Source organism: Thunnus albacares, chromosome 21, assembly GCF_914725855.1.
Source record: "Thunnus albacares chromosome 21, fThuAlb1.1, whole genome shotgun sequence".
Classification (NCBI taxonomy): Eukaryota; Metazoa; Chordata; class Actinopteri; order Scombriformes; family Scombridae; genus Thunnus; species Thunnus albacares.
The window spans coordinates 5,565,706-5,590,426 of NC_058126.1; the positions used below are offsets into that span (position 1 = coordinate 5,565,706).

A 24,721-nucleotide genomic window follows, 5' to 3' on the forward strand; every position below is an offset into this window, starting at 1 on the left:
AGACCTGCGCTCTTTCGGACATGCAAAAGGCCTTTCTCTAACTGCTGCCACATGCTGAATAATGTGATTGATGTGGCATTTCGGTGGAAAACATGTCATGACAACAACATGGTGCAAAAACAGGACTCGTATAAGGATTTTTAAGTATTTTTAGTCAAAGGTGTGTTGATAGTTTTAAGTCTATAAATTTGACAAATAGTGCATGTTTCATGTAACTGTTTTAACAATATCTCCTCCTGAACTGAGTGTCATTATTGCAATCATTGAGTATTAATGCTTAATAATATTTATACTATATAACTGTTTTTCTATGGTGCAAGAAGTACTTAGACCCTTTACTTAAGTAAAAATATCTGTACCACAATGTAAAAATATGTCATTACAAGTAAAAGTACTGCATTAAAAATCATATTTAAGTAAAAGTATATATATTAGCAGCTAATTTACTTAAAGTACTTCATCCAAAGTGCTTGTAAAATCTAAAAATTGTACTTAAGTGCAGTACTTGAGTAGATGTACTTCGTTCCACCACTGGATCTTTCTCTTTCTCAGTCACCTTCTTGGATATATGTGCTTAACAACTTGATTTCCTGATCCCTGCAACTCTCTGCAGCTCAATGAAACAATCAATCAAAGTTGTCTGCGGGTGTTTGCTAGGTAACGTCTGTTCATTTTGTTTGTTGTTGGGGTTTTTTTTTTCTTGTTTTGTTAAATGAAGAGATCAGTATATCAGATAAGTATTAAAGCAACAGAGAGAATATTCAGGTTTGGAGCCGAGGGAAAGACTTTGGTGTAGTGTGCTTTTTGAAATTTAATCAAGGTTGTACACATTTCTAAATTTGAATCTTTTAATTAAACGAAGAAAAATATTCAAACTTAATACAACAAACAGCAACTACTTCAAGGTTAATACTTAAGCTGTTTATTTCACATTGAATGGGTAACACTCATAAAGCATTGAGTGTATCTAGTTAAACTAGATATGGGTATTGCACGTACATTTCAAAGTTAGTTACCAGGAGGAAAATGGGAATCATGACCCTCCGAAAGATTTAACAAAGTATATACCATTTTTTTATTCATAGTTGGCTTTAGTTTGTGGTCCTTGCTTTTAACAGTAAGTAATACTATACTATATTTATGCTAGACCATTTTCTACTGGTATACAGGCTTTCATTTTACCCATTTGTTTGCTTAAAAGGAAGCAGCTTTGATATTTTTAATGTATGATCCCCTATAATCCCGCCTGTACTGTACACTGCTCTTGCATCCTATAATTTATGGACGATGCAGGATGATTAGCGGTCTGATTCCTGCATGATTACTAATGTTTTCTGTCATTATGCATTCTAGTGCAGGTTGGCAGTCAGGGGCGCTGGATTTATTTCAGAAGTGCGGGGGGCCAAAAACTGTGTGTTAATGTGAATGTGTAGCGATAGATAGACCGGAGACTCTCACTAAACCTTTTCGGAGTAACTATAGCTTGCTTTCACCACAGGGTGGCAGAATAGTTCCAAACACAATGCAGCTAACTAGTGTTTGTGGGATTAAATACGAGCTTTTTTGTTCCATTGCCCAAAACAATGAGTTTACAGGACAACAACACTTCTGTGGCTGAGTAACAGCAAGCAGGAAACAGAAACGTTGTCCTTGTGTTGTAAGCAGACATGCCCCAAATCCATATTTAAAGATAAATCAGAAAAAAAATATTACTTTCCTACTGCTTCACCTTTGCAAATTATTGACATGCCATGCTGTTGTGACAATGTCATTCAATAGCCTACATAAACTTTGGGGAGCACCTTGATTGCCTTTACTCAAAAAGGAGCACTGGTTCTTTTGACAATGTTTGCAGAAGCACGCAGTCTATTTGCAATATTGATAGCTGAGGTTAGTTAACGGCTCAAAGAGACTTAACGTAACACACAGCATTGAAACAGTTTTAGTGGTAGTTGTACACTGTATGCATTTGATTTGTGTGACAATGTCCTCTTTGATTGGATTAAAATGTGAATATTACGCCTACTTTATTTCACCTAATGTCTTAGAATGGACAGGAATGATTGAGATGTCTTTTTACCGTAAATGTTGCAATATAGGGGCATTTGCGGGAATACAGTGTTCACAACTCAACAGTGTGAATTCACAACTTAAAAAGAATGTGGGAGGAGGGTAAAGTGAGCGGTCCAATGGCCCCTTGGACCCCCTACTTCCAGCTCCCTTGTTGGCTGCATGTTTCTGCTTTTATGTTCTTTCTCTGAACTTTTCTTGAAGTTGTAGCCACCGAAGGTATCCCCATTATTGATGGAAATAATTGGGCAGTGGTGTCTTTTAATGAATGTGAGCAGGAGCAGCTGAATCGGAGCGAGCTTCCTCGCAGGCTGCCTATTGTACATATGAAAGGATGCCGGGGTCCGTGATCGTTGGAAACAGCCAATGAAAGCTTGAAAAATCCAGATGGTACAAGCCGTTTTCTGAAGCCATGAATAATAACATAATATGAGTCATTGATTTTCGCCGTTTCGTGTTAAAGCAAGGGGGGGGGGGGGTCGGGTGGGGGACTGCACGTCAACGGGAGGAATATGTGGCTTTGAAGGACCAGCACAAGCGGAGATGGGACACACTCCCACTTGACAAGCCCATTTAATTAGTAGGTTCAGAATTAGGGCATGCTCACTCCCCACACACACTCTGCCCGCACACCACATCCACTACAGCACTGCCGCAGCTACAAAAGGCAATTATGTCATCTTCCACTTAATGATGGCATGATGGAAGCGATCGATCGAAGGCTGCAGAGAGGGCGCTTGATAAGGCAACTGCCAGATTCTGTTGAATACATCAGAAACACACCACAGCACACCGCTGAAGGCTGCAATCCATACTGAGCATCTACATTTCTGCTTCGGCCTCAGCTGAGAAGGAAGAATGAATCTCACTCAAAACACATGTACAGGGAGTGTGAGCGAGTGTAAAGGGAGATCTAATTATTAATGTCCATCTTCTGGGTGTCAGAGTGTATGAAAACAAAAAAGTTTCTGTCACCTATTGTTTCTTTACCGACTGCGGTTCATCGTGTTGTTCGCCAAGATGACATGCGATGCTCATACACCAGGGTGTAGGTTTGGTTTCAGAAGCGGCGGAGACACATTGAAGTCAAGGGTTAAGCAATTTCCTGCATTTATTTATTTACAGGTGATAAATTCTTTATTCCTTCAAAAGGGAGTTGCACTGTACATTATTTATCTATAGACCTTCTACCGCGGAGACCGCCTCGCTATCTCTGCTCTCGCTGTGTTAGGTCACAGGATATTTTAACTTTATCTACGGCTGCGTGTTCAAACGGAACTTGGAAGGGACTGGTTTTAAATACTACAGTATGCTTCTCACAAAAGTTACAAAGAGCTTTGAAATTTAAATCTCTCATTTCTTTTGAGGGTTTTACAAATATCATACTGACGCACTTTGAATTCTACTTGTAATTGTTCTTTTTTTTAATGTGCAACCGCTGTTCTGTGCTTGTAAATTGTGTGTTTGTCATGAATTTCTGTGGTTTTTTTACCCGTGCTCATACAGTATATATCCTCTTGTGCACAGGTCTTTCTTGAAAAAGAGATTCTGATCTCAAAGAGACTATTTGTTTAGATAGAGGATTAAATAAATAAATACACTGATATCAATCTAAAAAATTAATCAGACACACCATGCTGCTTTACTAATAACCATATGTGAAATGTACTTTTAAATGTTTAAATGACAAGAGGCCTAATATAATGATATTTTAGGTATCATATTTGCATATTTACTACAAAGGGCCCTGTCCTTTGCTGCCTTGTGTTTGTTTGTTGTTCAATCCTGGTTTATTTTTTATAGGATCAGCCAGACCACATCTGGAGATGGTCAGAGATGGCTTGAGGCCCCAGTGAACTCATCAGAGGGTTAGGGAAGCCTGACAGGCAAAACTGAGGGACAAAAAAAAAATGAGAAAGCACTTTCTTTTGTTGTGACGCTTCTTGCTGGGAGTGAACATAACAACAGAATAAGAATAGCAACTTTAAAAAGTATGTGTGTCCATTTTCAAACAATGGGATTTTTAGGATGACATGTCCCCATCGTTCCCAGTTGAAATTACATCCTTTGCTCACCCCCCCCTTACATAACATCCAAACAGAGTCCCTGACCTTCCTCAGCACAATGACGCCCTCCTGAGTGCTCCTATTGGTGGTGATATCAAACATGCCGGGGCCGTCGCTCCCCATAATCCTGTAGTCCATCTCCGCGTTCTCTCCGATGTCGGCGTCCGTGGCTCGGATCACTCCCACTGAAGACCCCAGCTCGGTGCTCTCGGGTACTCTGAAATCGTAGAAGGCTAAAAGAGAGAGAAAGAATGTTATCTTTGTGATTTTGGTAGTCACAAAAAAAAAAGAAGAAGAATTGGTCAATCAGGGCAACATTGTCAAGATGTTCTCTACAGAAAAAGAAAGAACAAGCTGGAGAAGGCGAAGCTCAGGAGTTTAAGTGAGTCAGAGATTGAGTGTGTGAGCAGGACCATGGCAACCAAGGTCATGGTTGCTACTTCTTTTCATGTCCATTTCTATTTTTCTACTAAAAGATGCAATTCATTTAGACGGTCAATCAAAGCTTTTAAGATTTTAGAAGCACATACGCCCTAAAATACAAAAAAATAATAATTTACAAGAAAATCAGAGGGTACTCCAGTTAAAAAAAAAAAAAAGAAGCATCATCACACCTGACATCCGACCAGTGTCATGATCGAAGCGCTTGTTATGACCCCGTTAGTAAAAGAAAAAGTGTAAGTGAGTGAGTCACGGTGCGAGAATACAAGAGAACAAATGAAAGAAAAGGGTGAGTCAGAGCCAATCAGGGAGCAGCAATATAAGAAGAACCAGCCAGGGAGGGAAAGCATGTGTGAAAAAAGGGGGGAGAAAAAAAAGGCGTGTGGGAGATTTAGTGCTGCAACATTTGTAGATCAGCTGTGGAGCAGACATTTCATATGCGGTAAAACATATTTCACTTCCAAAAACAGACATCTGGCCTTTCACGTAAGTCGCTACAAGTGGTATTGACTCGCCAGCCTACTCCAAGTTTAGGATGGAACATAAATTCTGGGCCAATTTGCTGAACATAAATTAATTGCTTCTTCTTCTTCTTCTTTTTTTTTGTAAGATGATTTCCTGGTTTGAGGCGGATAAATTGATGGCTGCCTGTCGGCCGCAGCGGTCCCGGCTGCATCTTCTATGCTTAAATAAATAGCTGGACTGCAGGAGGGGAGCGGGCGTGATATACACACAGCCTGCGGAGACAAACAGCACTGACACACTAATAAAACATGCTGACATTGTTTTGGCAACGCCTGAGTCGGCAGGTCTCTGTGACGTTGACACTTGCCTTCCATACACACACACACACACACACACACACACACGACACAGCACGAGAAGGTTTCCCTAGGCTAACAGGTATTTAGCATTGGGTGGAAAAGAAGAGGCATCACTCCGGCAGACAATAATGATATCGCTTCCAGACACTCTTCCTCCTCTGGGTGTCCCATTACAATATCTCTTCCTCTTTCTCCCTCTTTCAATCTTCCCCCCCTCCTCCTCCTCCCCCCCCCCCCCTTTCCATCACTGTCTTTCTGTCGTCTGCCTCACTCTTCCTCTTTCTTCCTCTATCTTCCCCTCCTGTCACCTCCTCCATCCCTGTCGTATCCATCTCCCTCCCTGCTCTCACTGTTCATTCATTGGCGGAAGGGCTGAGATGGCAGCATCTGTCTCCCCTCACCCTTTACCCCCCCCCCCCCCCCCTCCCCCCCTCTCTCTCCACTGGTGAGAGAGAGGAGAGGGAGGGAGTGATAAATGGTAGTGGTGGTGGTGTGAGGGGAGGAAGGGGGGGGGGGGGGAGCAGTTCTGCAGTCGCGCGTTCGCCCTGCGTCCGCCGCCGCGCGCACGCATCCGACGCTCGCTGTACAGTCGGCGCTTCGCTGTTACTGAGAGGAAACACGACGGCACCGGTAATCTGTCAATCTGATCTGGCTGCCTTCGCCGTTTGCCAGATGCGAGAGAGGAAGTGAGACGGGCGGCGGCGGTGGCGGTGGGGGTTGGGGGTGGGGGGTTTGGAGGGGAGGTGGGGGTGAGAGAAGAAAGGGAGACAATGTGTGAGACTGAAAGAGAGTAGGAAGGCAGAAGAAAGGAAGGATTGATGATTGATGAGTGAGAGGGGGTAACAAAAAGAGGAAGAAGGAAAAAAAAAAAATGCACCAAGGACAGTTAGAGCACTAAATTGAGAACATTGGTTTTATGGAGTAAAAGGCAGCAGAAGAAAGACTTAATAGCAGCAGATAGACAAAGAGAGAGGAAGAGTAGGGGAGATAAAACCCAGCGAATGTACTCTCTTCATTTAATAGGGATTACAGGGCTGATCTGATGCACTTTGCAGGACCCTTCGCTTTGTCATATGGCTCTATATTTAATTATTCTCTGCCTTTAAGAGGCCAGCCTTAGTCGCACAAAACCCAGAGCTCCCTCAATAATCCAAATTCATTTTGAAACTGACACCAGATGGGGGCTGCCAGCCTGGCACCGGCTGACACTGACAAGTGGTTTTCATGGGCTGAGGATTGGTCACTCTCTCTCTCTCTCTCTCTCTCTCTCTCTGTGTGTCTGTGTGTGATGGTGTGTTTCCAGAAGGCTGTACTCACTCTTGGTGAAACGTGGAGCGTTGTCGTTCACATCGGAGAGGGTGATGCTGACCGTCGTGGTTCCCGAAAGCCCGCCCATCTGTCCCGCCATGTCTTTAGCCTGGATCACCACCTCGTAGTTCTCTCTGAGTTCTCTGTCCATGTCAGGCAGGGCTGTCTTGATCAGGCCTGAGGAAAAAAAAAAATCAACAGATTTACCAAAGAGGAACATCCGTCTGATCATTTAGGAATATCTGAGTTAAGTCCAGCTCATTTATTCACCCCCAAAATACACAAGGGGGCTTTACAAGCTGTATACTCATCGCTTTTTATTTATTAATTCTTGAAAAACTGATCTCATTCATCAGTGTTTATTTTGATTATTTAAATCTGGGTGAAAACCAGCTTTTTAAAAAACAAATTTGCAGCACAGAAATCTTTTTATTTACTTATACTTTCTTTATTCCGACGGTCTCCGCTGCATAATCAGCAGCTCGTTTATCCATTTCACTCTTCGCTTTCTATTACAAAACATTTTTCGAGGTGGAAGCGGCACAAGAGGACCTCCTTGACCCTTCGACTGCAGTCAACGGTTGTTTCGCTGCAGCAAACACAACTTTTGAGTGTGTGGGAACGTAGCTAATTGTCTGTTTTAACCTGATTCTTTTAAAAAATTTATTATTTTTATTATTTTTCCATGATAAGTGGGTAGAAAATTAAAAAGGATCAGCCGCTGTCATGCTGTATATTAGTTACTGAACATTTAGAGATACATTTTAAAGGCTACGCTGCTAGTTTTAGAAGTTATTCACTCCCACATGCAAATTATTGAGGGATAGTAGGTGTCTGGTATTATCTTAAAAGTGAGAAAATGAGACATATAGCAGCTTTAATACATAGATTAAATGAAATGACATTACAGTCAATGCACAGAGTTGCACCAGTGCAAGAAAATGCAGTTTAGCATTTAACCGGATGGTGCAAACAGTAGCAAAGTGCATGAAAATAAAGATGAATCAATGCACAGAATGAGCAATAAACCAAAAAAACCATATGTCAGTAATGTAACTATGATATGTACAGTACAAACAGAGGTGGTAAATAGTATGCATAGCTCTAATGCTCAGTTTTAAGTCATTTTTTATTAAATATGCTAATCCTGCAGCTTCATAAAATCAACCTGCCATATGACACACCGTACGGATAATGAACTGTTTCCTCGGGTGGACTATGTACATCAAAAATTCCCTGAGCTCACCTGAAACACATCCTAAAATAGGCCTAACCGCATCAGCTGTATTGAATTAATGATATTTCATTTTTTTCTTAGATTTATGCATCTACAGTACAGGCCAGATAATTAAACCACTAAGAACATTTTATTACTGAAAGGTCAGTGCTCTTGCTCAGTATGCGAGGCAGCACGGAGCTGAGCGGCCACCCAGGAGCACATTTCGGTGTCTGTGTTCTCATGATTTAAACCGGTAAGTGGACCAAAGGGCCAATCTACTAAAACCACGGTGTACTCCTTTAATTTTCCTCCGAGTGTGTAGCGTTCGCCATCCCGAATGCATTCGGCGTCATTTATCTTCTCTTTAGAATTAAGACTCCTGTTAATGTTTCAGCCTTTCAAGTGCCGTTGCAGTTGCTTATTTCTCTCTAACGCTCTGACACGTTAGATCTCTAGTTTGGAGTCAGGACAGAGAGCGAGTGAAGCGGTAATTGGCAGCATATTCAAAAGGTGTGCTCCATCTCCCATCAGAGCCGGTCTTAAATCCTGTCTGCTATTACATGTTTGAATTTGAGGCATCATAAAAGAGAAGCAGGTGGGGGGGAGACAGAAGTAGAGGGAGAATAAAGATGAAAAAAAAAATAAATTTCACCCTAAATAAACTGCTTTAACAAACTTCACCACTTTCAGTCTCCAACAGATGATTCATTGCATATCAAACAATAAGGAAGAGGGAGAGGCTGACGTGTCGCATCACTCAGACTGGCCTACGCTGTTTAAAAGGCCCTCCAACTTGCTCTTTTTTTCTTCCTCCTCCCATACATAACATGGCATAAAAAAAAAAATAAAAAAAAAAAGGCACAATGCGACTTCTTTTTTTATTCCCCCTCCGTAACGATGTGCAATTTATCTCGCGGACAACACGCTGTTAAGAGAGCAGTGATCATTCAGGCGGTGATGCAGGGGAAAAAGCAAACGTATAGCAGCTTTAGAGAAAAAAAAAAACAAAACAAAAAAAAAAAAAACAGCATCATGCTCGCTCTATATCTCTGTCTACCTTTTGTTATTGCTTAATGACTACAACACACACACACACACACAGGAGGAGGAGAAGAGAAACAAATCCTGCTTATAATGTGATGTCCAGGCATGTCTTTGTGTAAGAGGGGATGTCAGCTTACATACCACATGTGGGATAAACCATATTACTGTTAATCCCTCCGCTAATCTGCAAATGGCTTTTTTTGTCGTTTTCCCTTTTGTTTAAGCAAAAAAAAAAAAAAAAAAAAAAGACACGAGCGGGATGTGTTCCAAAGCGCACATTAATGATTAAAACTAGCAAGCGGCTAGATTTTGGGGTTGGTGATTTGCCACTCTTTCTACTATAAATCCCCCCACCCCCCTCCTCCTCGCCCCTCCAGCCTGCGAAAAGAGGCAGACGAGTTTTTTGGTTAGGGTAAAACGGGGGGAAATTCACAGTTATATTGTGATAAATTGTTTTAATTTACTTCCTCGTTGAACCAGCGTTTCCCTCTCAGCTCGCCTCATCTGTTTGTGCTCCGCTTCTGTTCAGTTCTGTTTCTCAGAACGGCGGCGGCCACCTCCGGTCAAAAGGTGTTAACTTGTTGCGCTCTGCTGTGGGTTACATATGTAGGTGGAGAGTGCGACGGCGGTGTATTGTTAGAGCGGGAGGAGGAAGGAGTGAAGAGTTGTGATCATTAGTCAGAAGGAAACATCTCTCGTAGCTGCAGTTCACTCCGGTGAACCGAGGCTGCAATGGAGGAGGAGTGAAATTATAATCGTAGCCTCTTTTTTTTACAGTGGATTTCTCCTTTTGGTACCAAATGTTGAGTCTACAAGGAAGCTCTTTGATCCTTAAGTGATTGACATCGAAACCAGACGTTCACTTTTGATGTTTTAGAAACGTTCATGTGGTCGATTTTTGAATGTGGTTAAACTGGAAATATCTCAGCGCTGCAAAAAGTCTCCGTCTTAGCATCTAAATCAAGTTGTTTCAGTCTGTTATTGTGTCCTGAAAGTCAAGTTTTGGTGCTGCTGTGGCTCAGGAGGTAGAGCGGCTCGTCCACTAATCCGAAGATCAGCGGTTTGATTTCTGACTCCTCCAGTCCTCTAGTCCTTGGGCAAGGTATCAGTGTATGAATGATTAGATTTCCTCTGATGGGCAGGTTGGGACCTTGCATGGCGGCCCCTGTACCCATTCAGCGTATGAATGTGTGAATGTGATTTGTAGAGTAAAAGTGCTTTGAGTGGTCGCTATACAAGTACAGTCCATTTACCTTTTACCATTTAAAACCAGTGAAAAAACGAGCGCCATAAGATTAGCTAAACCTGTTTCCAAAGCTAATCCAAGTTTCATTGTTCTTGATTTCTGCCCTGTTCTTCTTTGTTTCTTGATTTCTTGAGAATATTGAAAGCAGAATTGAAACAAATTGGTTTTTGGACCCCTACATTGGGAAAAAGTTCAGATTTTCTGTCTTTTTCTACTTTTTTTTTTTTTTTTAATTTTTTAAGAAAATAAGGTTGTTAGGACTCAATTACAGACATAAATTGCTTAAGATGGGAATTAAGCTCCTTTGTGAAAAGCCCCATCGTTCATGGATAAAACATCAAGCTCCGCCCTTTTAAATATTTGGTGAAAAATAGTTGAAACAAGCTGATTTCTGCTGGAAAAACAATATTTTTTTTTCCTGCAGTGGCAGTTTTTCTGCTTGTTTTAAGAAAGTTTGTTCTTTGAGACTGAATTATTGATCAAATTGACTTGAAAATATATATTTTTTTAACTTAACTTCTCATTGTCTTTGAAAGAAAAAAAAAAACAAAAAATGGAAACAAGAATATAAAACACACCAGTAGCTACTCAACACTGACCAGTTTCCGGGTCCACAGAGAAGTACGGCTGGCCCTCCAGGATGCTGTACACCACCTTGGCGCTGTTCCCGTATGTGGCATCGTCTGCGTCTATGGCTGTCACCTGAATTACTGAGGTGCCTGGGGGAAGAAGATTCATGACAATGATTTAGATCAACTCCTCAATACTGCTGAAAATTGCCTGCTGGATAATTGGTTAAGCTGATGCACCTTCTGATGAGGTGTCGGCTCCTCTTCTAATCACGCTCATGCAGAATGTGACTGATCATTTCTGTCCCTTTGCATTACCCAAACCAATCTTTATTCCTCGGCCTCTTATACCCTTATACGTGATTGATTTTCACGGGTAATCGATAAGTCCTAATGTATTTTTCTAAGTATATCTCTCTAAGCATACAAGCGGCACTGATACTGGCTCTTTGCAAACCCCAAGAAGCCTATTAGTGTATCCACAGATCTGGAGTGTCTAAGAAGCCAAATATCTGATAGCAGGCGAACGACTGTGATCCATTTTCTCTTCCAGAGAGGCTGAAGCCCTATTTCAGTAGAACAAAGGAAAACGGTTAGCCAAGTGCTACCTCCCAAATGGCGCCTTGCGGGGCCAAGTGTTGCCTCATTACATGCAGTAGAAAATTAATTGAGTAGAAATATTTAATGGCAAAGTGGTATAAATATAGAATTGTGCAATACAATGGGATAACGACCCCATGAAACTTCTCTAATTTGATGTCAGTTGAGATCTGCGAAGGGGTGAGGGGAGAGTTTCCCCTCCTTTGAAATCAGTGTCATTTGTACGGATGAAGGATGTAGTAGAGAAAAATTGGGGTGGGGGGAGAGAAAGAAGACCAAGGCTGTCTGATTTGGTGCTGTGCGTGGCGCAAGTGACAGGTTGGGAGGATTCCTGAGCAAGTTCACCCAACCTTGATCACTAATACCTTTAACTAGGGAATTAGACTCAAAGAGGCTTTTCTGACATGGCGGCTTTTAGAAAAATATCACCGATCCACATCACCCCATCTCGACTTTAAGCTTTTTTTTTTTTTTTTTGAGAAAAGAATTCTCTGACAAACAAGTCAGGAATAATTTTTTTTTTTTTTATGTGTGTGTGCAGGCGGAGTAAATTACCTCGACTGTAATCATTCAGTTGTCAACAGTAGGAGCACGTCAGCGTCATCCCTGAGAGAAGAATGTCAGAGCCGTGAGACTATAATAAAAACTCAAAGCGTATGTCACATTTAAAGGGGCAGTGTCTCGACGCAGTCACTCGTGAACACATGCTCTGCCAAGCGGTGACATCACACCTCGGTTGTTGCCATGGGCACCCGTGCTGCCCTTAGATAAGTGCCGGCCCTCTCTCTTGGGGTTGCTGAACCAAGTGACAACTCTGTCACATGTCTGGGCTGCAGGACCGATGTCCCTCAGCCCCTGAAGCACGGCAGCGACAGAACAGAGAGTTCACTCCGTGTTTTCATGCAAGTATTGATTAGGAGCCTTTTTTTTTTTTCATATTGTTTATCTATATTCATGAGGCCGGTATGTACTTTTAGACTAAGAGCTAGAGCCAAAGTGAACCGTATATTAAAGTTTCATTCGGCGCTGAATGACAAGAACAAATGATAAATACAAAAACAGCAAATGGTACTGTCTCGGATACTGAAGAAATAGAATCCGCAATTATTCACTGCGGTGACACAGCTGACAATGCTGGTAATTAAATTAAATACTGTTTTAATAAGATACAATACTGTATTTAAAAGATTATCTGCACCAGCGCTGTAACCGTCACAGAGACGCTTTACCTTGTTTATTCTGCCATCATAAAACAGCTCCTAGTCTTTCTCATTTAATTAGTCGGGCCCCCTTTGTCGAGTCGGCGTCATTATTATGATTGATAAAGTCCCATTGATCCAGTAAGACCGGCGTTTTAGAACGTCTCTATCCTATTTGGATCATAAGCCTTTTAATCCAGTTCCTCACACACACACACACACATGCACATACCTTTATTTGTGTAAACACTTAATTACTGTCAGTTTTATGATTAATAAATATGGTTTTATGTACTAAATGCAATTTTCTTTGCCTTCTAAACACAAACAAACAATGATTTTTTCTTCTTTATTTAATGTCCTGTTACTATTTATCTATTTTTATCTTTTTCTTTGTTTATTCTTTTATCTATTTTACTCATTAACATCCATATGTGGGAGAAGAATCTCAGGGGGTGGGGCTCAGGGTTACAAGGTCTTGGTCAGACAGGATGAGGTGGGTGGATTAATATGTGGGCTATGCAATAAAATGTAAAGACAGAGTAACAATATAACAGAAACAATATCAACAGTGACATCTGGACTCTTGTATTTCCGTCAGGTAGTTTTCATGTCCGCCTCAAAACCGAGAAACTAGAAGTGATTCCTCATAAGAAAGAGCAGCCGAACAAGGTCAAGTTTAACAATAATAAATATGGATCCCAAAGGTAGTTTTGACACTGATGTGAAGAAATCATATTAATATATGCATATAAGCTACAGTCTTATAATTTTGAAGCTGGTATGCATCCAAGGGACCAGGAACCAGGAATAAATTGAGTGTCAAGAGAAGCAGTGCAGAACCGGACAGAATGATGAGTGACCTGGGTTAGCTAATGATGCTAGTATAAATTAAGTAAAACAGATATATATACATATATGTATGTGTGTATAATTCAACCTGCAAGTTGCTCTTTAACTAATTGAGTTAGTTAGTTAGATTAGACTATTTATAAGGGCAACATATAATAATTAATAGAAAACACAGATATATAATTGAGAAGAGTTTTGCGAGTCTTCATCTGATGTTAAATAGCATCCAAAACATCAAATAAAACTTTAATTTGCTACAAAGTTTAGACAAAACACGATATAAATGGCAACAAGGTAAATGCACATAGTGCTTCCAGACCAGGACAGTAAAAACACATATAATACATTTGCTAATTTGCTATATTATAAGTTGCAACATAAAGTAAGTGTCACTCTAACATGCTAACCTGAAGACTAGTGTAGTAGGACTCAATAAGGTTGAGTAAAAAGTATTTTTTGGGTTTTTAGAGTTGATATGTACAAATGATAAAATAATAAAATTGATCTGACCAAATGATCTTAACTCAAGGTCCACTCACTTGCTTTTTCCAAAGCTTTCAGCCATCTGCTGACGTAGACTGTGAGACGCTATTGAAAGTAAACGGACCTTGGGTTACGATTACTTTGTCAGAATACAATGTTCGAGGTCAAAGATGAACTTCAACACTCAGTCAAACTGATTTTCAGTGAAATAAACCATCGTTGGATTGTTAAAGCTGACCTGTGGAGGTTTTTTTTCTTCCAAACAAACAAAAGTTATGTTTACATTCAGTCTTTCTCACTAAAACTCATCGGCCCTCATTCATAAACTAATCTGTGCTTAAACCATGCGTACAACCATTTCAAGCACAAATGCAGGATTCATCAATGTGTTCTTACCTGAATTTGTTCTTACTCTGCAAACAAATTTACCATGCATGTGCACAAAACACCCCACGGCCTTAAAAAAATGATATAATCAATATCTATTCAGTGTAAACAGTATATTAGAACCACAATTACTTAAAACATGATTTGGCCTAAATATACAACATTTAAAAGTGTGAAATTGCTGATAATACCCAATTTATTTACTAATTATAAAATTAATAGCTAAGACGTTGTAATCCATAAATCATCGTTATAGATGTAATAACATTATTAACATATTAAAACTGTCCTGTTCCCACTTTTAGATAACAGTAGCTTATATATATCGGAATTTCCATACTGGAGTGTGACAGCATCAGACTGGGTTGTGATATATGCAGCTGGTTACCCAGCAGCCTGTTCAGCGTCCTCACAGTCTGACAGTTCAGTAGTGACACAGTGAGACGTTCTGCTTTCACTATATCACAGCCTGTTGTGGACACGAGATGTAACACGATGCCCACCTGTCGCAGTAGTAGAGAATTATTTAGATCAATTCCACAGATCTACACATTTACCAGCTTTTTATCTTGTTATGTTGAACCTATTGCGTGATGGTGGTGCAACAGGTATGCAGGTTGTACACAGTTTACCAGCCAAATCTGCCTTTTCTGGCTTCTACTTCTGAAACTTGTTTGTTTGCATTTCACTAGCAGTAAAGTTTTTCTACCATCACAGCCCTCTTCGCAATGACTGACAGCTCTCTCCAACTGCTGCACCGCTCCAACAGAGCTTTCCTTATATAGAGTAACAGGGGGCGTGGTAGTATGCTAATTAGCGCTAGCGGCCACGTGCCCGTCAATTTAGAATGATTCTGTTTCACTGACGTACACACGTGGTGGTAAGAACAAAACTGTCCGGTGTGCACGTGTCATGAATCCGACGGTAATTTAACTGATTTTGTACACAGAGTAGGAACATTTCTACACACATATTAGTGAATGAGGCCCATTGTGAGTAACCTTGAGGTCTAACAAAAGTGTAACTTCCATTTCCTTCCTCATAAAACATTTGCAAAGCTGAATTTTTCTTGAAATGTTGTTGCATTCGAGGATTGCTGTAATTTTTGGTGCATTACCACTACCTGTAGATCAGTGGAACAGACCATTGTCAGGAAGTGTTTCACGTTGCATGTGCATGTGCTTCCTCGTGCACATGCATGAGACAAAATAACATGGGGACTCGCTCTAAAGAAACTGCTGAATAGTGCTACTAGAGAACAAAACCTCCACAGGGGACCTTCAAGCATCAGATCATGATATGTCTCCACTACAAGTCAGTGAATGATAATACTGAATTATAATAATAATCTCCCTGACCTATAGTGTTAAATACTGTACAAATATATATTTCATGCAGGTATTTACCGATGTCGGTCATCTCAGGGACTCTGGCCATGTACACGTCCTTGGTGAACTTCGGCTCATTGTCGTTGATGTCGTGGATCTTGATGATGAACTCGGACTCGCCCTCCAGCGCCTCATTAGTGAAGCGGTTGACAGCTTTGGCGTGAAGGATGTAGAAGGCCTTCTCCTCCCTGTCCAGCCTCTTGGTGGCGTGGATGTCCCCCGACTTCTCGTCTATCCTAAAAAGGGTCCCCGCTCCGTCCCCGGTGAGGACGTACCTCACACTTCCATCACCTCGATCTGAATCTGAGTGAAGCTGTAGGAAAAAAAAAAAAAAAGAAAAAAAAAGAAAGTGTGATAAAATGGATCCCTGCAGCACTGAAACAACAATTTCAAGCAACAGTTTGTGGTATTTTCATTTTAATAAATTTGCACTTTGCTTCTCTGCTGTTGCTAATTGTAATAGCACAACACTGATTCCAAACCCAGTTTATGGAAGCTTTCAAATTAGCTTAATTTGCTCTTATAAACACCAAGTGTCAGCTAGCGCCTTCTAGGGAAAAAAAAATCTCCTGGTTAGTATGAGCAGAAATGGCCACAATGAACAGAAACTTCCTCAGAAAGTCCAAGAAAAAGAGAAACATCACACCACTGGCTACAAGGTGTGATTGACAGGTGATTTCTGAGAGGTGCAGTGTATAAAAAGACATCCCAGCGTTGAGCACTTTGTACCGAAGACGTCAAAAAAAATCAAATTTCAAAGCAGAATCACAGTTTTCCACTTAAGTATTTCTGATACACTGTGTACATATCAGTGATCTGACCAATCTGGGCTTTGGCAAAGAAACACTGACAGCTTTGATAAGTGCGCTTGGTGTTATTTAACAGATTCATATCATCTTTAGTAAACTGTCATCACGCTACAACGATACACGTTCGTGGCTTCACCTCGTCTCTGTGAAACTCAACATCCTGCCAAGAAGAAAACACACAGCCGTTTAAAACGTTGCATTTACTGGTATTGCTACACGCAGGTTGTCATCATGCTTTTTTTTTTTTTTTTTTGTACCGCAGGGCCACGGTGGCATTTTCACAGTGCTGTAAAACAGAATGCCAGTGGGTCGAAGTCTGTGAAGTACCAGCATGAGTGCGCGCACGTCCGTCGCCTGCCAATCCCTGATGGATCAGCAACATGACCAACATGCCAGAGGACCACAAGAGTCCACTTGTCTGTGGATCTTCTCATTATTATTTGCTCTCTCTCTCACTCTCTCTCTCTCTCTATCTCCTGTTTAATTTTTTTTTTCTGCATGAACAGCAGCTTAGCATGCTCTGACATTTTAATTCCACCACCAAATCCCCCCAACATATTTATCTCCGAGAACTCATCAAAAGCTTGTCCAGTCGTTTCCCCTCCCACTGCTTCCCTGCCTACTTCCCTTTCCCCCCCCCCCCCCTCTTTAATAACTAGGGACATGGTAATAATTGCAGAGGGGAGGTAAAGGGCAAAAGGAGAGCACATGTTTGCAGACACGGGCAAACATGTCAAGTACAAACTGGGGCACACGGCATCTGAACGTCGTAGGCGTAATCCTGAAGTCCGTTATCGACACCTCGTTAACTGGAGTGAGCCGCGGCGTTTGATTTTGACTGTTTGAATGCGTATTTCCCTTTGAGCTGAGAGAGCTGTTGTTGTTGTGTCTACAAGCGTTCTTGGCTCTGCCGGTGGACAGACTGAGGGGGGATATTGTGCGTTTGCGGCTGGGTCACGTGGGAGCACATTGCAAAGTCTCCCTTCTCATCATATATTAAAAAGCTTTTCATCCCAGGTGCTCGGAAGCTTTACTAATTCATGCTGTTTTATCAGGGCAAAGCTGGCACATGTGAGACGAACAGCTTTGTGGATTAGCATCTTTAACACTATTTTGTTTGCCTGCTTGAATGCTGGTAAAAAATGACTGTTTTCATTCCTTTCTCTGTCTGTCTAACCAAGCCGGTCGAATGTGCTGCAGAATTTTTTACCATCTTCGGATTAGGATCTAGAGTGTAGCACTGTTTCATTCACCCACTTGAATTCTGTTCAAAACAACTCCTGTTTTTTCTTTTTTTTTTTCTCCTTATTCTCTCCGTCTAACCAAGCCAGGAGAATATCCTGCAGAATTTTATTTGTTTTCTGTTCTGCCTTACAGTACGTGCTTCCAAACAGAGACTCAGTTGGCTGAAAACAATCCACTTCAACATTATTATCTTTCTCCCGCTGTTATAGCTGCAATGTCCTTTTCTATGATTGTCTATCAAGCTGCCTATCTCTGCCGGCACAACAATTCAGTTAATAACCGTTGAGTCCTCTCCTTTCGGCTGAGATGTGAGATAGACAGTGTGACATATGCTGTGTCGACTGTCATTTCTATGGAAACAGAGAGATCTTGTGGTTCTGAAGAGTTCCCCCCTCTCTCCCCCTGAAGGATATTACAAGGCAGCTCAGAGTATCGAACCCCAGCGCCTGCTGCAGTGACCCCGTCCCTCCCAGTTGCCCACCTTGCCGGTGAGGAGAATTTACTGCTGCCCTTCTACTCAAATTAAGAGAGGGGAAAAAAAAACCTCTCCCGGAAATCAATGTGGCAGCCCAACGTGCATCCACAATGGCCCTTTGATCAATTTATATCGAAAATACAATTAAACTGTCACAGGGGGGAGAAAAGAAAGCCACATGTGCATTCAGTATGGTCACCAAGAAGCCCTGGCACATCAATAGCTAGCCTTTTCTCCTCTGCCCTCCTACGGTACCAAATCGTAAAAAAGGCAGAGTGCATGACGCTATATCTATTTACACTGGGACTTTTGGCCTTTTTCAGAATCAGAATCAGGTTTATTGCCAAGTGGGGTTGCCTCGGTGTTAAATATACACCAAATTAAGTAATATTAGATAATATTAAATAATAATAATAGTAATAAAAAGGAAAAGTATTTACAATAAAAAAGTAAAATATATTCTACATGAGGAGAGCTGCTGCAGGTTTAAATTTTAAATAATAGAAGAGAATGAGATGAAATGTACAAAATACTGACCAGGAGTAAACAGTATAAGCAATGTGCAATAATAATAATAATAATGCAAGTTGTGTTTATGTAATGTGCCATGTTAGATCAAAGAGCACAGATGTGTAAATATGAGATTATGGGGTGTTACGTTAATACAACATGTAATGTCCATGGGGGGGATAGAATCCATGTCAGTGGGGGTCCCGGGCCTTGTTGATGAGGGCAGCTGCAGATGGGAAGAGTTCTTTTGGCGTGAGGTTTTGGTCTTGTCAGACCTCTTCTTCAGTCCGGGGTGGGAGGGGTCGGCCATGATCTTTACTGCTCGCATCAGTGTCCTGGAGGGACGGCAGATTGCAGCCAATCACCTTTTCAGCACAGCGGATGATACGCTGCAGTTTGCTCTTGTCCTTGGCAGTCGCAGCACAGTACCAGATGGTGATGGAGGAGGTGAGGATGGACTCAATGATGGAGGTGTAGAAGTGCACCATCATTGACTTTGGCAGGTTGAATTTCTTCATCTGCTGCAGGAAAGTACATCCTCTGCTGAGCTGTCATGGTTTAGGCCGCTGATGTTCTGCTCCCACTTCAGGTTCTGGCTGATGATGGTTCCCAGGAAGCAGAAGGACTCCACAGTGTCTGACTGGGGGAGTCATACAGGGTGATGGGGGGCGAGTGGGGCTTTGTTCTGAAATCCACAACCATCTCCACCATCTTTAGAGTAGTGAGCTATCTGCAGACAGGAAGTTGATGATCCACCTGCAGGTAAAGTCAGACATGTGCAGCTGGGAGAGCTTGTCTTGCGGCAGGGCCGGGATGATGATGTTTAATGTGGAGATGAAATCCACAAACAGGATCCTGGCGTAGGTTCCTGCAGAAAACATGGAGGACCATGTTTATAGCATAGTCCACAGACCACAGCTCTGGGCCCCTGCTGAGGTGGGAGAAGAGGAGCTGGTGGTCTGGAGCTGGTGGATGGAGTCACAGGGGATGACGTCAGGACTGGCCCATCGTTTTTCAAATTGACAGTAGAACTCATTCAAGTTGTTGGCCAGGCATGAGTCATTAGTGGAGTGGGGGGCTGTCGGCTTGTAGTTGGTTATCTGTCTGAGGCCCTTCCAGACAAAGGCCGAATTGTTTTCTGAGAACTGCTGTTGAAGTTTCTCAGAATACAGATGCATCTCTCATCACCTTGCTAGACCAGTCAGCTCTTTAAACTGGTCGTTGTCCCCACTCCTAAACGTTTTCTCCTTTTCCAACCTAAGCTGGCTGGCGTTTAGCGTTAAACCAGGGATTGTCAGTGTTGTAACTAACCCTGGTGCATGATCGTACACAGCCGTCCTCACAGAAGCTGATGTATAATGTCACGGCCTGTGTGTACTCATCCAGACTGTTGGTAGCAGTCCTGAAAATATCCGTACATCCGTACAGTCCAAGCACACGCGAATGGAGCACCTTTGACCAAAATGTCCAGTAATTCCATAGGTGGGACGAAAAGTTGGGAAATAGTTGTCTCCCTGACGTTCATGAGCTCTTCTCTGGTGAAACATTGAGTTTATGAACAAAACAAGACAAGAGAGTGTGCACCAACACACCGAGGCAGCCATCTTGGTCTTATCTTGTATTCTCTTATATTTAATGAGGAGGAGCACAATGCAAAAAAAACATCCTTCTAATCAAGTCATTGCTGTCTATAATAGCAGCCTAAAAGCCTTATTGATTCCACTCTCATGTCTGTGTGGTAAATGTAAGACTACAGCCAGCAGCTGGTTAGATTAGCTTAGCATAAAGTTTAGATTAGCTTAGCATAAAGTGGTTGTTTTTACACTTCAGTTTTTGTACAGATCAAACAAACAAGATTTTGATAATTGGTGAGCTTTAGAGGTGCTGGTAGGTGGACTTTGTTACCTTTGGACAGAGCCAGACTAGCTGTTACCTCCTATATCCAGTCTTTATGCTAAGCTAAGCTAAGCTAACCTACTGCTGGTGGAGTGAACTACTCAACAATATCGAATAATGTCACTGTGTCAAACTGTTTGCAACAGAGAATGACTTGTTTCAATAATTCTATAAAAATTGTTTTTGTATCTTGAGACTCAAGTCAAGAAAAATGATACTTGATTTGAAAGATTACTTGAAACAAGTTGCTTTGCATTGGAAACAAACTGAAATATTTCTACATCTGTCAAGAAAATAAGACTTTAAGGACCCAAAAATGAAGAGAGAAGATTTCTTTCTGAATCAGCTGTGAAGAACTTAACATAAAGCGTTTACATAAAACATGTCAATAAGATGTTATATCAAAACCTTCAATTTAATTAGCCTTTTCTGCTAAGTGACACCATCATTTCTCTAATGGTTTACATTTTTTTTTCACAGAAGAAGATATTTATTTCTATTCCTACATGCTTCATCTTCCAGTTTGAAGTGGGCTGAGAAGTGAAGTGGTACTCATCAGACATCTGTGCGTGAGAACTTATAAACGAGCCGTCTTTGTGAAATTAATCAGCTTCAAGTGCAGCAAATGTTAGTGCAGACTCGATCTGGCCGCCATTTGTGCTTCACTCGAGTTAGGCCATAAAGATGGCACTGGAAATAGGCTGCTTAGGGCAATTAGCCAGTTAGCCTTTAAGGCCTTGTGTCCTGGCCTGTCGAGAACTGGCTGCCTTCTATGTAGCCAGATGGTAGCCTCAGACTGTGCACAAAAATAGCTTATCAAATGTCTGTTGATGTGTAAACTTGAGATAGGCGGTCAGAGCTGCTGAGACTTAAAGGTGAAATGTCAGTTAACATACATTTCTCTCTTGAGGACATCTGACATCTTTTGTTTCGTGTCCTTATGCATAATATCCAGCATGTTATCTTGTAATTATGGGCAATTCTCATCAGCGTGTATTCACTTTGCTGCAGGGCTGTAGCTATGACCGAGGACGGCGAGGCCACGTCCTCAGTGTTGTTTCTGGGAAATTATGTGTTTTTTCACATCAGGATTTTACATTTTACAATTACACACAGAAACAGTGTCTTCTACAGCTTCTACATCTCTTTAAATGTAACTGTTTTACACTGGAAAGTCTCCCTCAAGTTGCTTTTCTCTAAATTTAGTCTTATTTCAAGTATTTTCTACAATCAAGCTGAGATGTTCTTGATTTTAGTGCAAACATTCATTATCCTTGGAGACGCAGACACTAATTTAAGTTGATTTTTTTACTGTAAACACTGAAATCTTATCAGTGCACTTGTAGATTATTTACTTTTTTTGTGGTCAATTCAGAAAGAAATAACTTAGTAAAATTGAGATTTCTTGCAGTGTAGGCAAACTACATAAATGAACAAAATAAATTAAAATAAAATAAGCTTTATGAAACAGCATTTAGACCATTATGTAGGCTGGAAACATGTACAAAAATGTAATTAAATATAAAATGAATATTAATTGATTAATAGAAAATGATTTTCCCCCTCGTTTCAGTACAACAAGGCCAACTGAATGCTCTATAATGGAGACAAGACCTGAATGTTTGATGATAGAAAATCAATTAATCTCAACCTGACAAAACCGACGGGAGTCTGAAACAGTAGTAAGCAGGTGATAGCGCGGTAACAATCGCGAGGTGCTGCGGCGATGTCGGCGTATCTTGCTCAGACATCGCTTCGCTTCCTGCGACGTTGTCAGACAGATGTTTGCCGGGCGTCTTCTCCGCATGACCTCATCACACCCCTTCTTTCCAACCGCCGCTCACACCACGAAGGAGAGGAGCGTAATTGAAGTCACCCCCCCCCCCCCCCCCCCCCCTCTCTCCCGGCTCACAAGCGGGAACTTATCGCCTAATCAACAAACACTGCCAATGTGTGCTCCGGGTCGCCGCTGGAGACCGCAGGGGTTGCCATGGCGCGGGTACAGCCAGGCCTGTGCCATATTGCAATCTCCTTGCCTCTCTGCCAAGGTGAGCAGCTGGTAATGGGGGAGCGTGAACAGAGACCAAAAATCAACCCCCCCCCCTCAAAAAACAAACACATAAATCCCCGCACCTTTCCACTCTGCTGCCATAAGACGTTTGAGTCCTTCCCCCAGGTTGCCTCAACCGCTGAGTCATACAGGACTGGGAAGCATTTCATGTCTGTGTTCATCTGCTTTTTTTTTTTTATTTCCTCTGATTTCCAGCCCATTACTGGAGGCCAGTGGTTTGCAGGCATGTATGTGTTTGCGTGCATGCTGCTGTGTTTGTTCACATACAGAGAACATAGCTCACTTGCTAGGGACTATGTTGAGGAGTCTACCCACTAGGCCCAGAACCATTGGGGCCTATCAGGGGCTGTAAATACTTTATGAGATATGATAGTGCAGCACAAACACTCCTCAACCACAGGCCATTAACCATTTTCAGTGGATATGTGCCCTTTGGTAAAGTAAGAAATAATGAAATAAACAAACATTCTCTTCCCCCAGTGACAGCCCGGGCCCTCCAAGGCCTGTATGCAGCTTGCCTGCTAATGAGAGGCAGTGTGTACGATTCCCCTCCTGCAGGGAAAAAAAAAAAAAAAAAAAAAAAAAATCATTGGCCAATACAGCAAGATTAGCAAGATTAGCAGCCAACCAGCTCCCCAACAAGACACTGCCAGAGTCTCCTTCCCCCCGCCCCTCCTTCTCATCTCGATCGCTACCCTTAATTCCTTCCTGTTCCGACCGCTTTTGTTGCGCTTGTTCAGGAAAGACTGCAATTTCATTTGTTAGCACTTCACAACTCGATAAAGCCGTCGTAAAAAAGAGAGAGAGAGAGAGAGAGAGAGAGAGAGAGAGAGAGAAAAAAAAGCAACTGGGAGAGATTGAGTTTACCAAATAACTGGAGATGGGATGCTGTAATTCAAGTGCAGTTTCATCATTCTATCTTTTACTGTGTGTCAAGAGCTTCTCCCTTGTTTATAATAACCTGCCATTGTGTTATTTCCAATTCATTTTTTTGCCACCGCAAACAAAAGTGATTTCGTTCCATGCTGTGTTCTCCGGTTGCCATGATGTCACTTGCAATGACAAAAGCCTTCCCTTTTGTGTTTCTTGTAGTTTTTTTCATTGTTGTTGTTTTTTTTTGTTTTTTTTTTGTCATTCAGACTACATTGTGTAAAACATGGCCTCCACCTGAGGGATTCGGATGCAGATGGTTGTTCTCTATGTCGAGACCACGTGTTCAACTCGAAAGCTATTCATTCCTTTTAGGGCCTAATTCATCATTTGTACTTTATCTAGCAATTAACAAACAGTAATTGCAATCAGATAAGATCTACGTACTCCAATCCTATGTGACAACTGGCTAGTGAGCTGACAATGAAGAAAAGCCACCAGCTGCATGCACTTGGGTGGGGTGGAGGGGGGGAAACAAGCGCTCAGAGTCATGATTAAGTGTGGTGCTCGAAGGTTGATGCCTTAATGGCATCTTCAGGAGACAGGCTCTCGGGCCGTGGCCTCTGACTCTCTAAGTGTATACCACACTAGATAATCCATTCTTCTTTTACTATTAGTCCTTTTACAAGCTAAAAGGATGAGTGGCACATCAATCAGCACTCTCTAAAGACAAAGTGGTTTGATCATGCTCAGTACTTACTTTTGATCTTCATTCGCTCTTTGTTTTTTTTTTGTTTTTTTTGTTCTTTTTGACTTTTTTGTTCTTTCTCGTATTTGTTCGCCTCACACCATAGCGGAGCGTTGTAATCCTTTTAGGCCGAGGCTGAAAGTCAGCCCTCACTCTGGGAGGACGTATGTTGCAGAATCTCATTTGGTTGGATGACTCTATCCTCCGCGGACACACGATAGGAATGCAAAGCACTAGCCCCATTCAACTCCTTGCACAAAACAGCCCTTTCTTCCTCCTCAGTCGTCCTGACCTTGCCACGACGCTTCACAATCTCCTCAATTACAGTAGGTTGGAAAAGGAGACTGATATCTTGACTTCCGCTCCGCTGCATGTAAAGCAAGCATTATTTGGCCCGTCTT

At 41.8% G+C, this 24,721-nt stretch overlaps 1 protein-coding gene across 2 annotated transcripts in view; it reads right to left on the reverse strand.

Moving 5' to 3' along the window:
• Window positions 1–24,721, reverse strand: part of LOC122972771 (cadherin-10-like) — a 62,325-nt gene that overhangs the window by 12,766 nt on the left and 24,838 nt on the right. Inside the window, exons 1-5 of one of the 2 annotated variants that reach the window (XM_044340103.1) lie at window positions 18,884–20,478; window positions 15,715–16,009; window positions 10,818–10,937; window positions 6,719–6,886; window positions 4,182–4,369 (exon numbers count right to left, since the gene is read on the reverse strand). In XM_044340103.1, the coding sequence (XP_044196038.1) occupies window positions 4,182–4,369; window positions 6,719–6,886; window positions 10,818–10,937; window positions 15,715–16,009; window positions 18,884–19,063 (951 nt within the window). In that variant the 5' untranslated portion in view covers window positions 19,064–20,478. Of the gene's footprint in view, window positions 1–4,181; window positions 4,370–6,718; window positions 6,887–10,817; window positions 10,938–15,714; window positions 16,010–18,883; window positions 20,479–24,721 lie in introns of those variants that run through there. The other variant, XM_044340102.1, reaches the window with a different exon arrangement.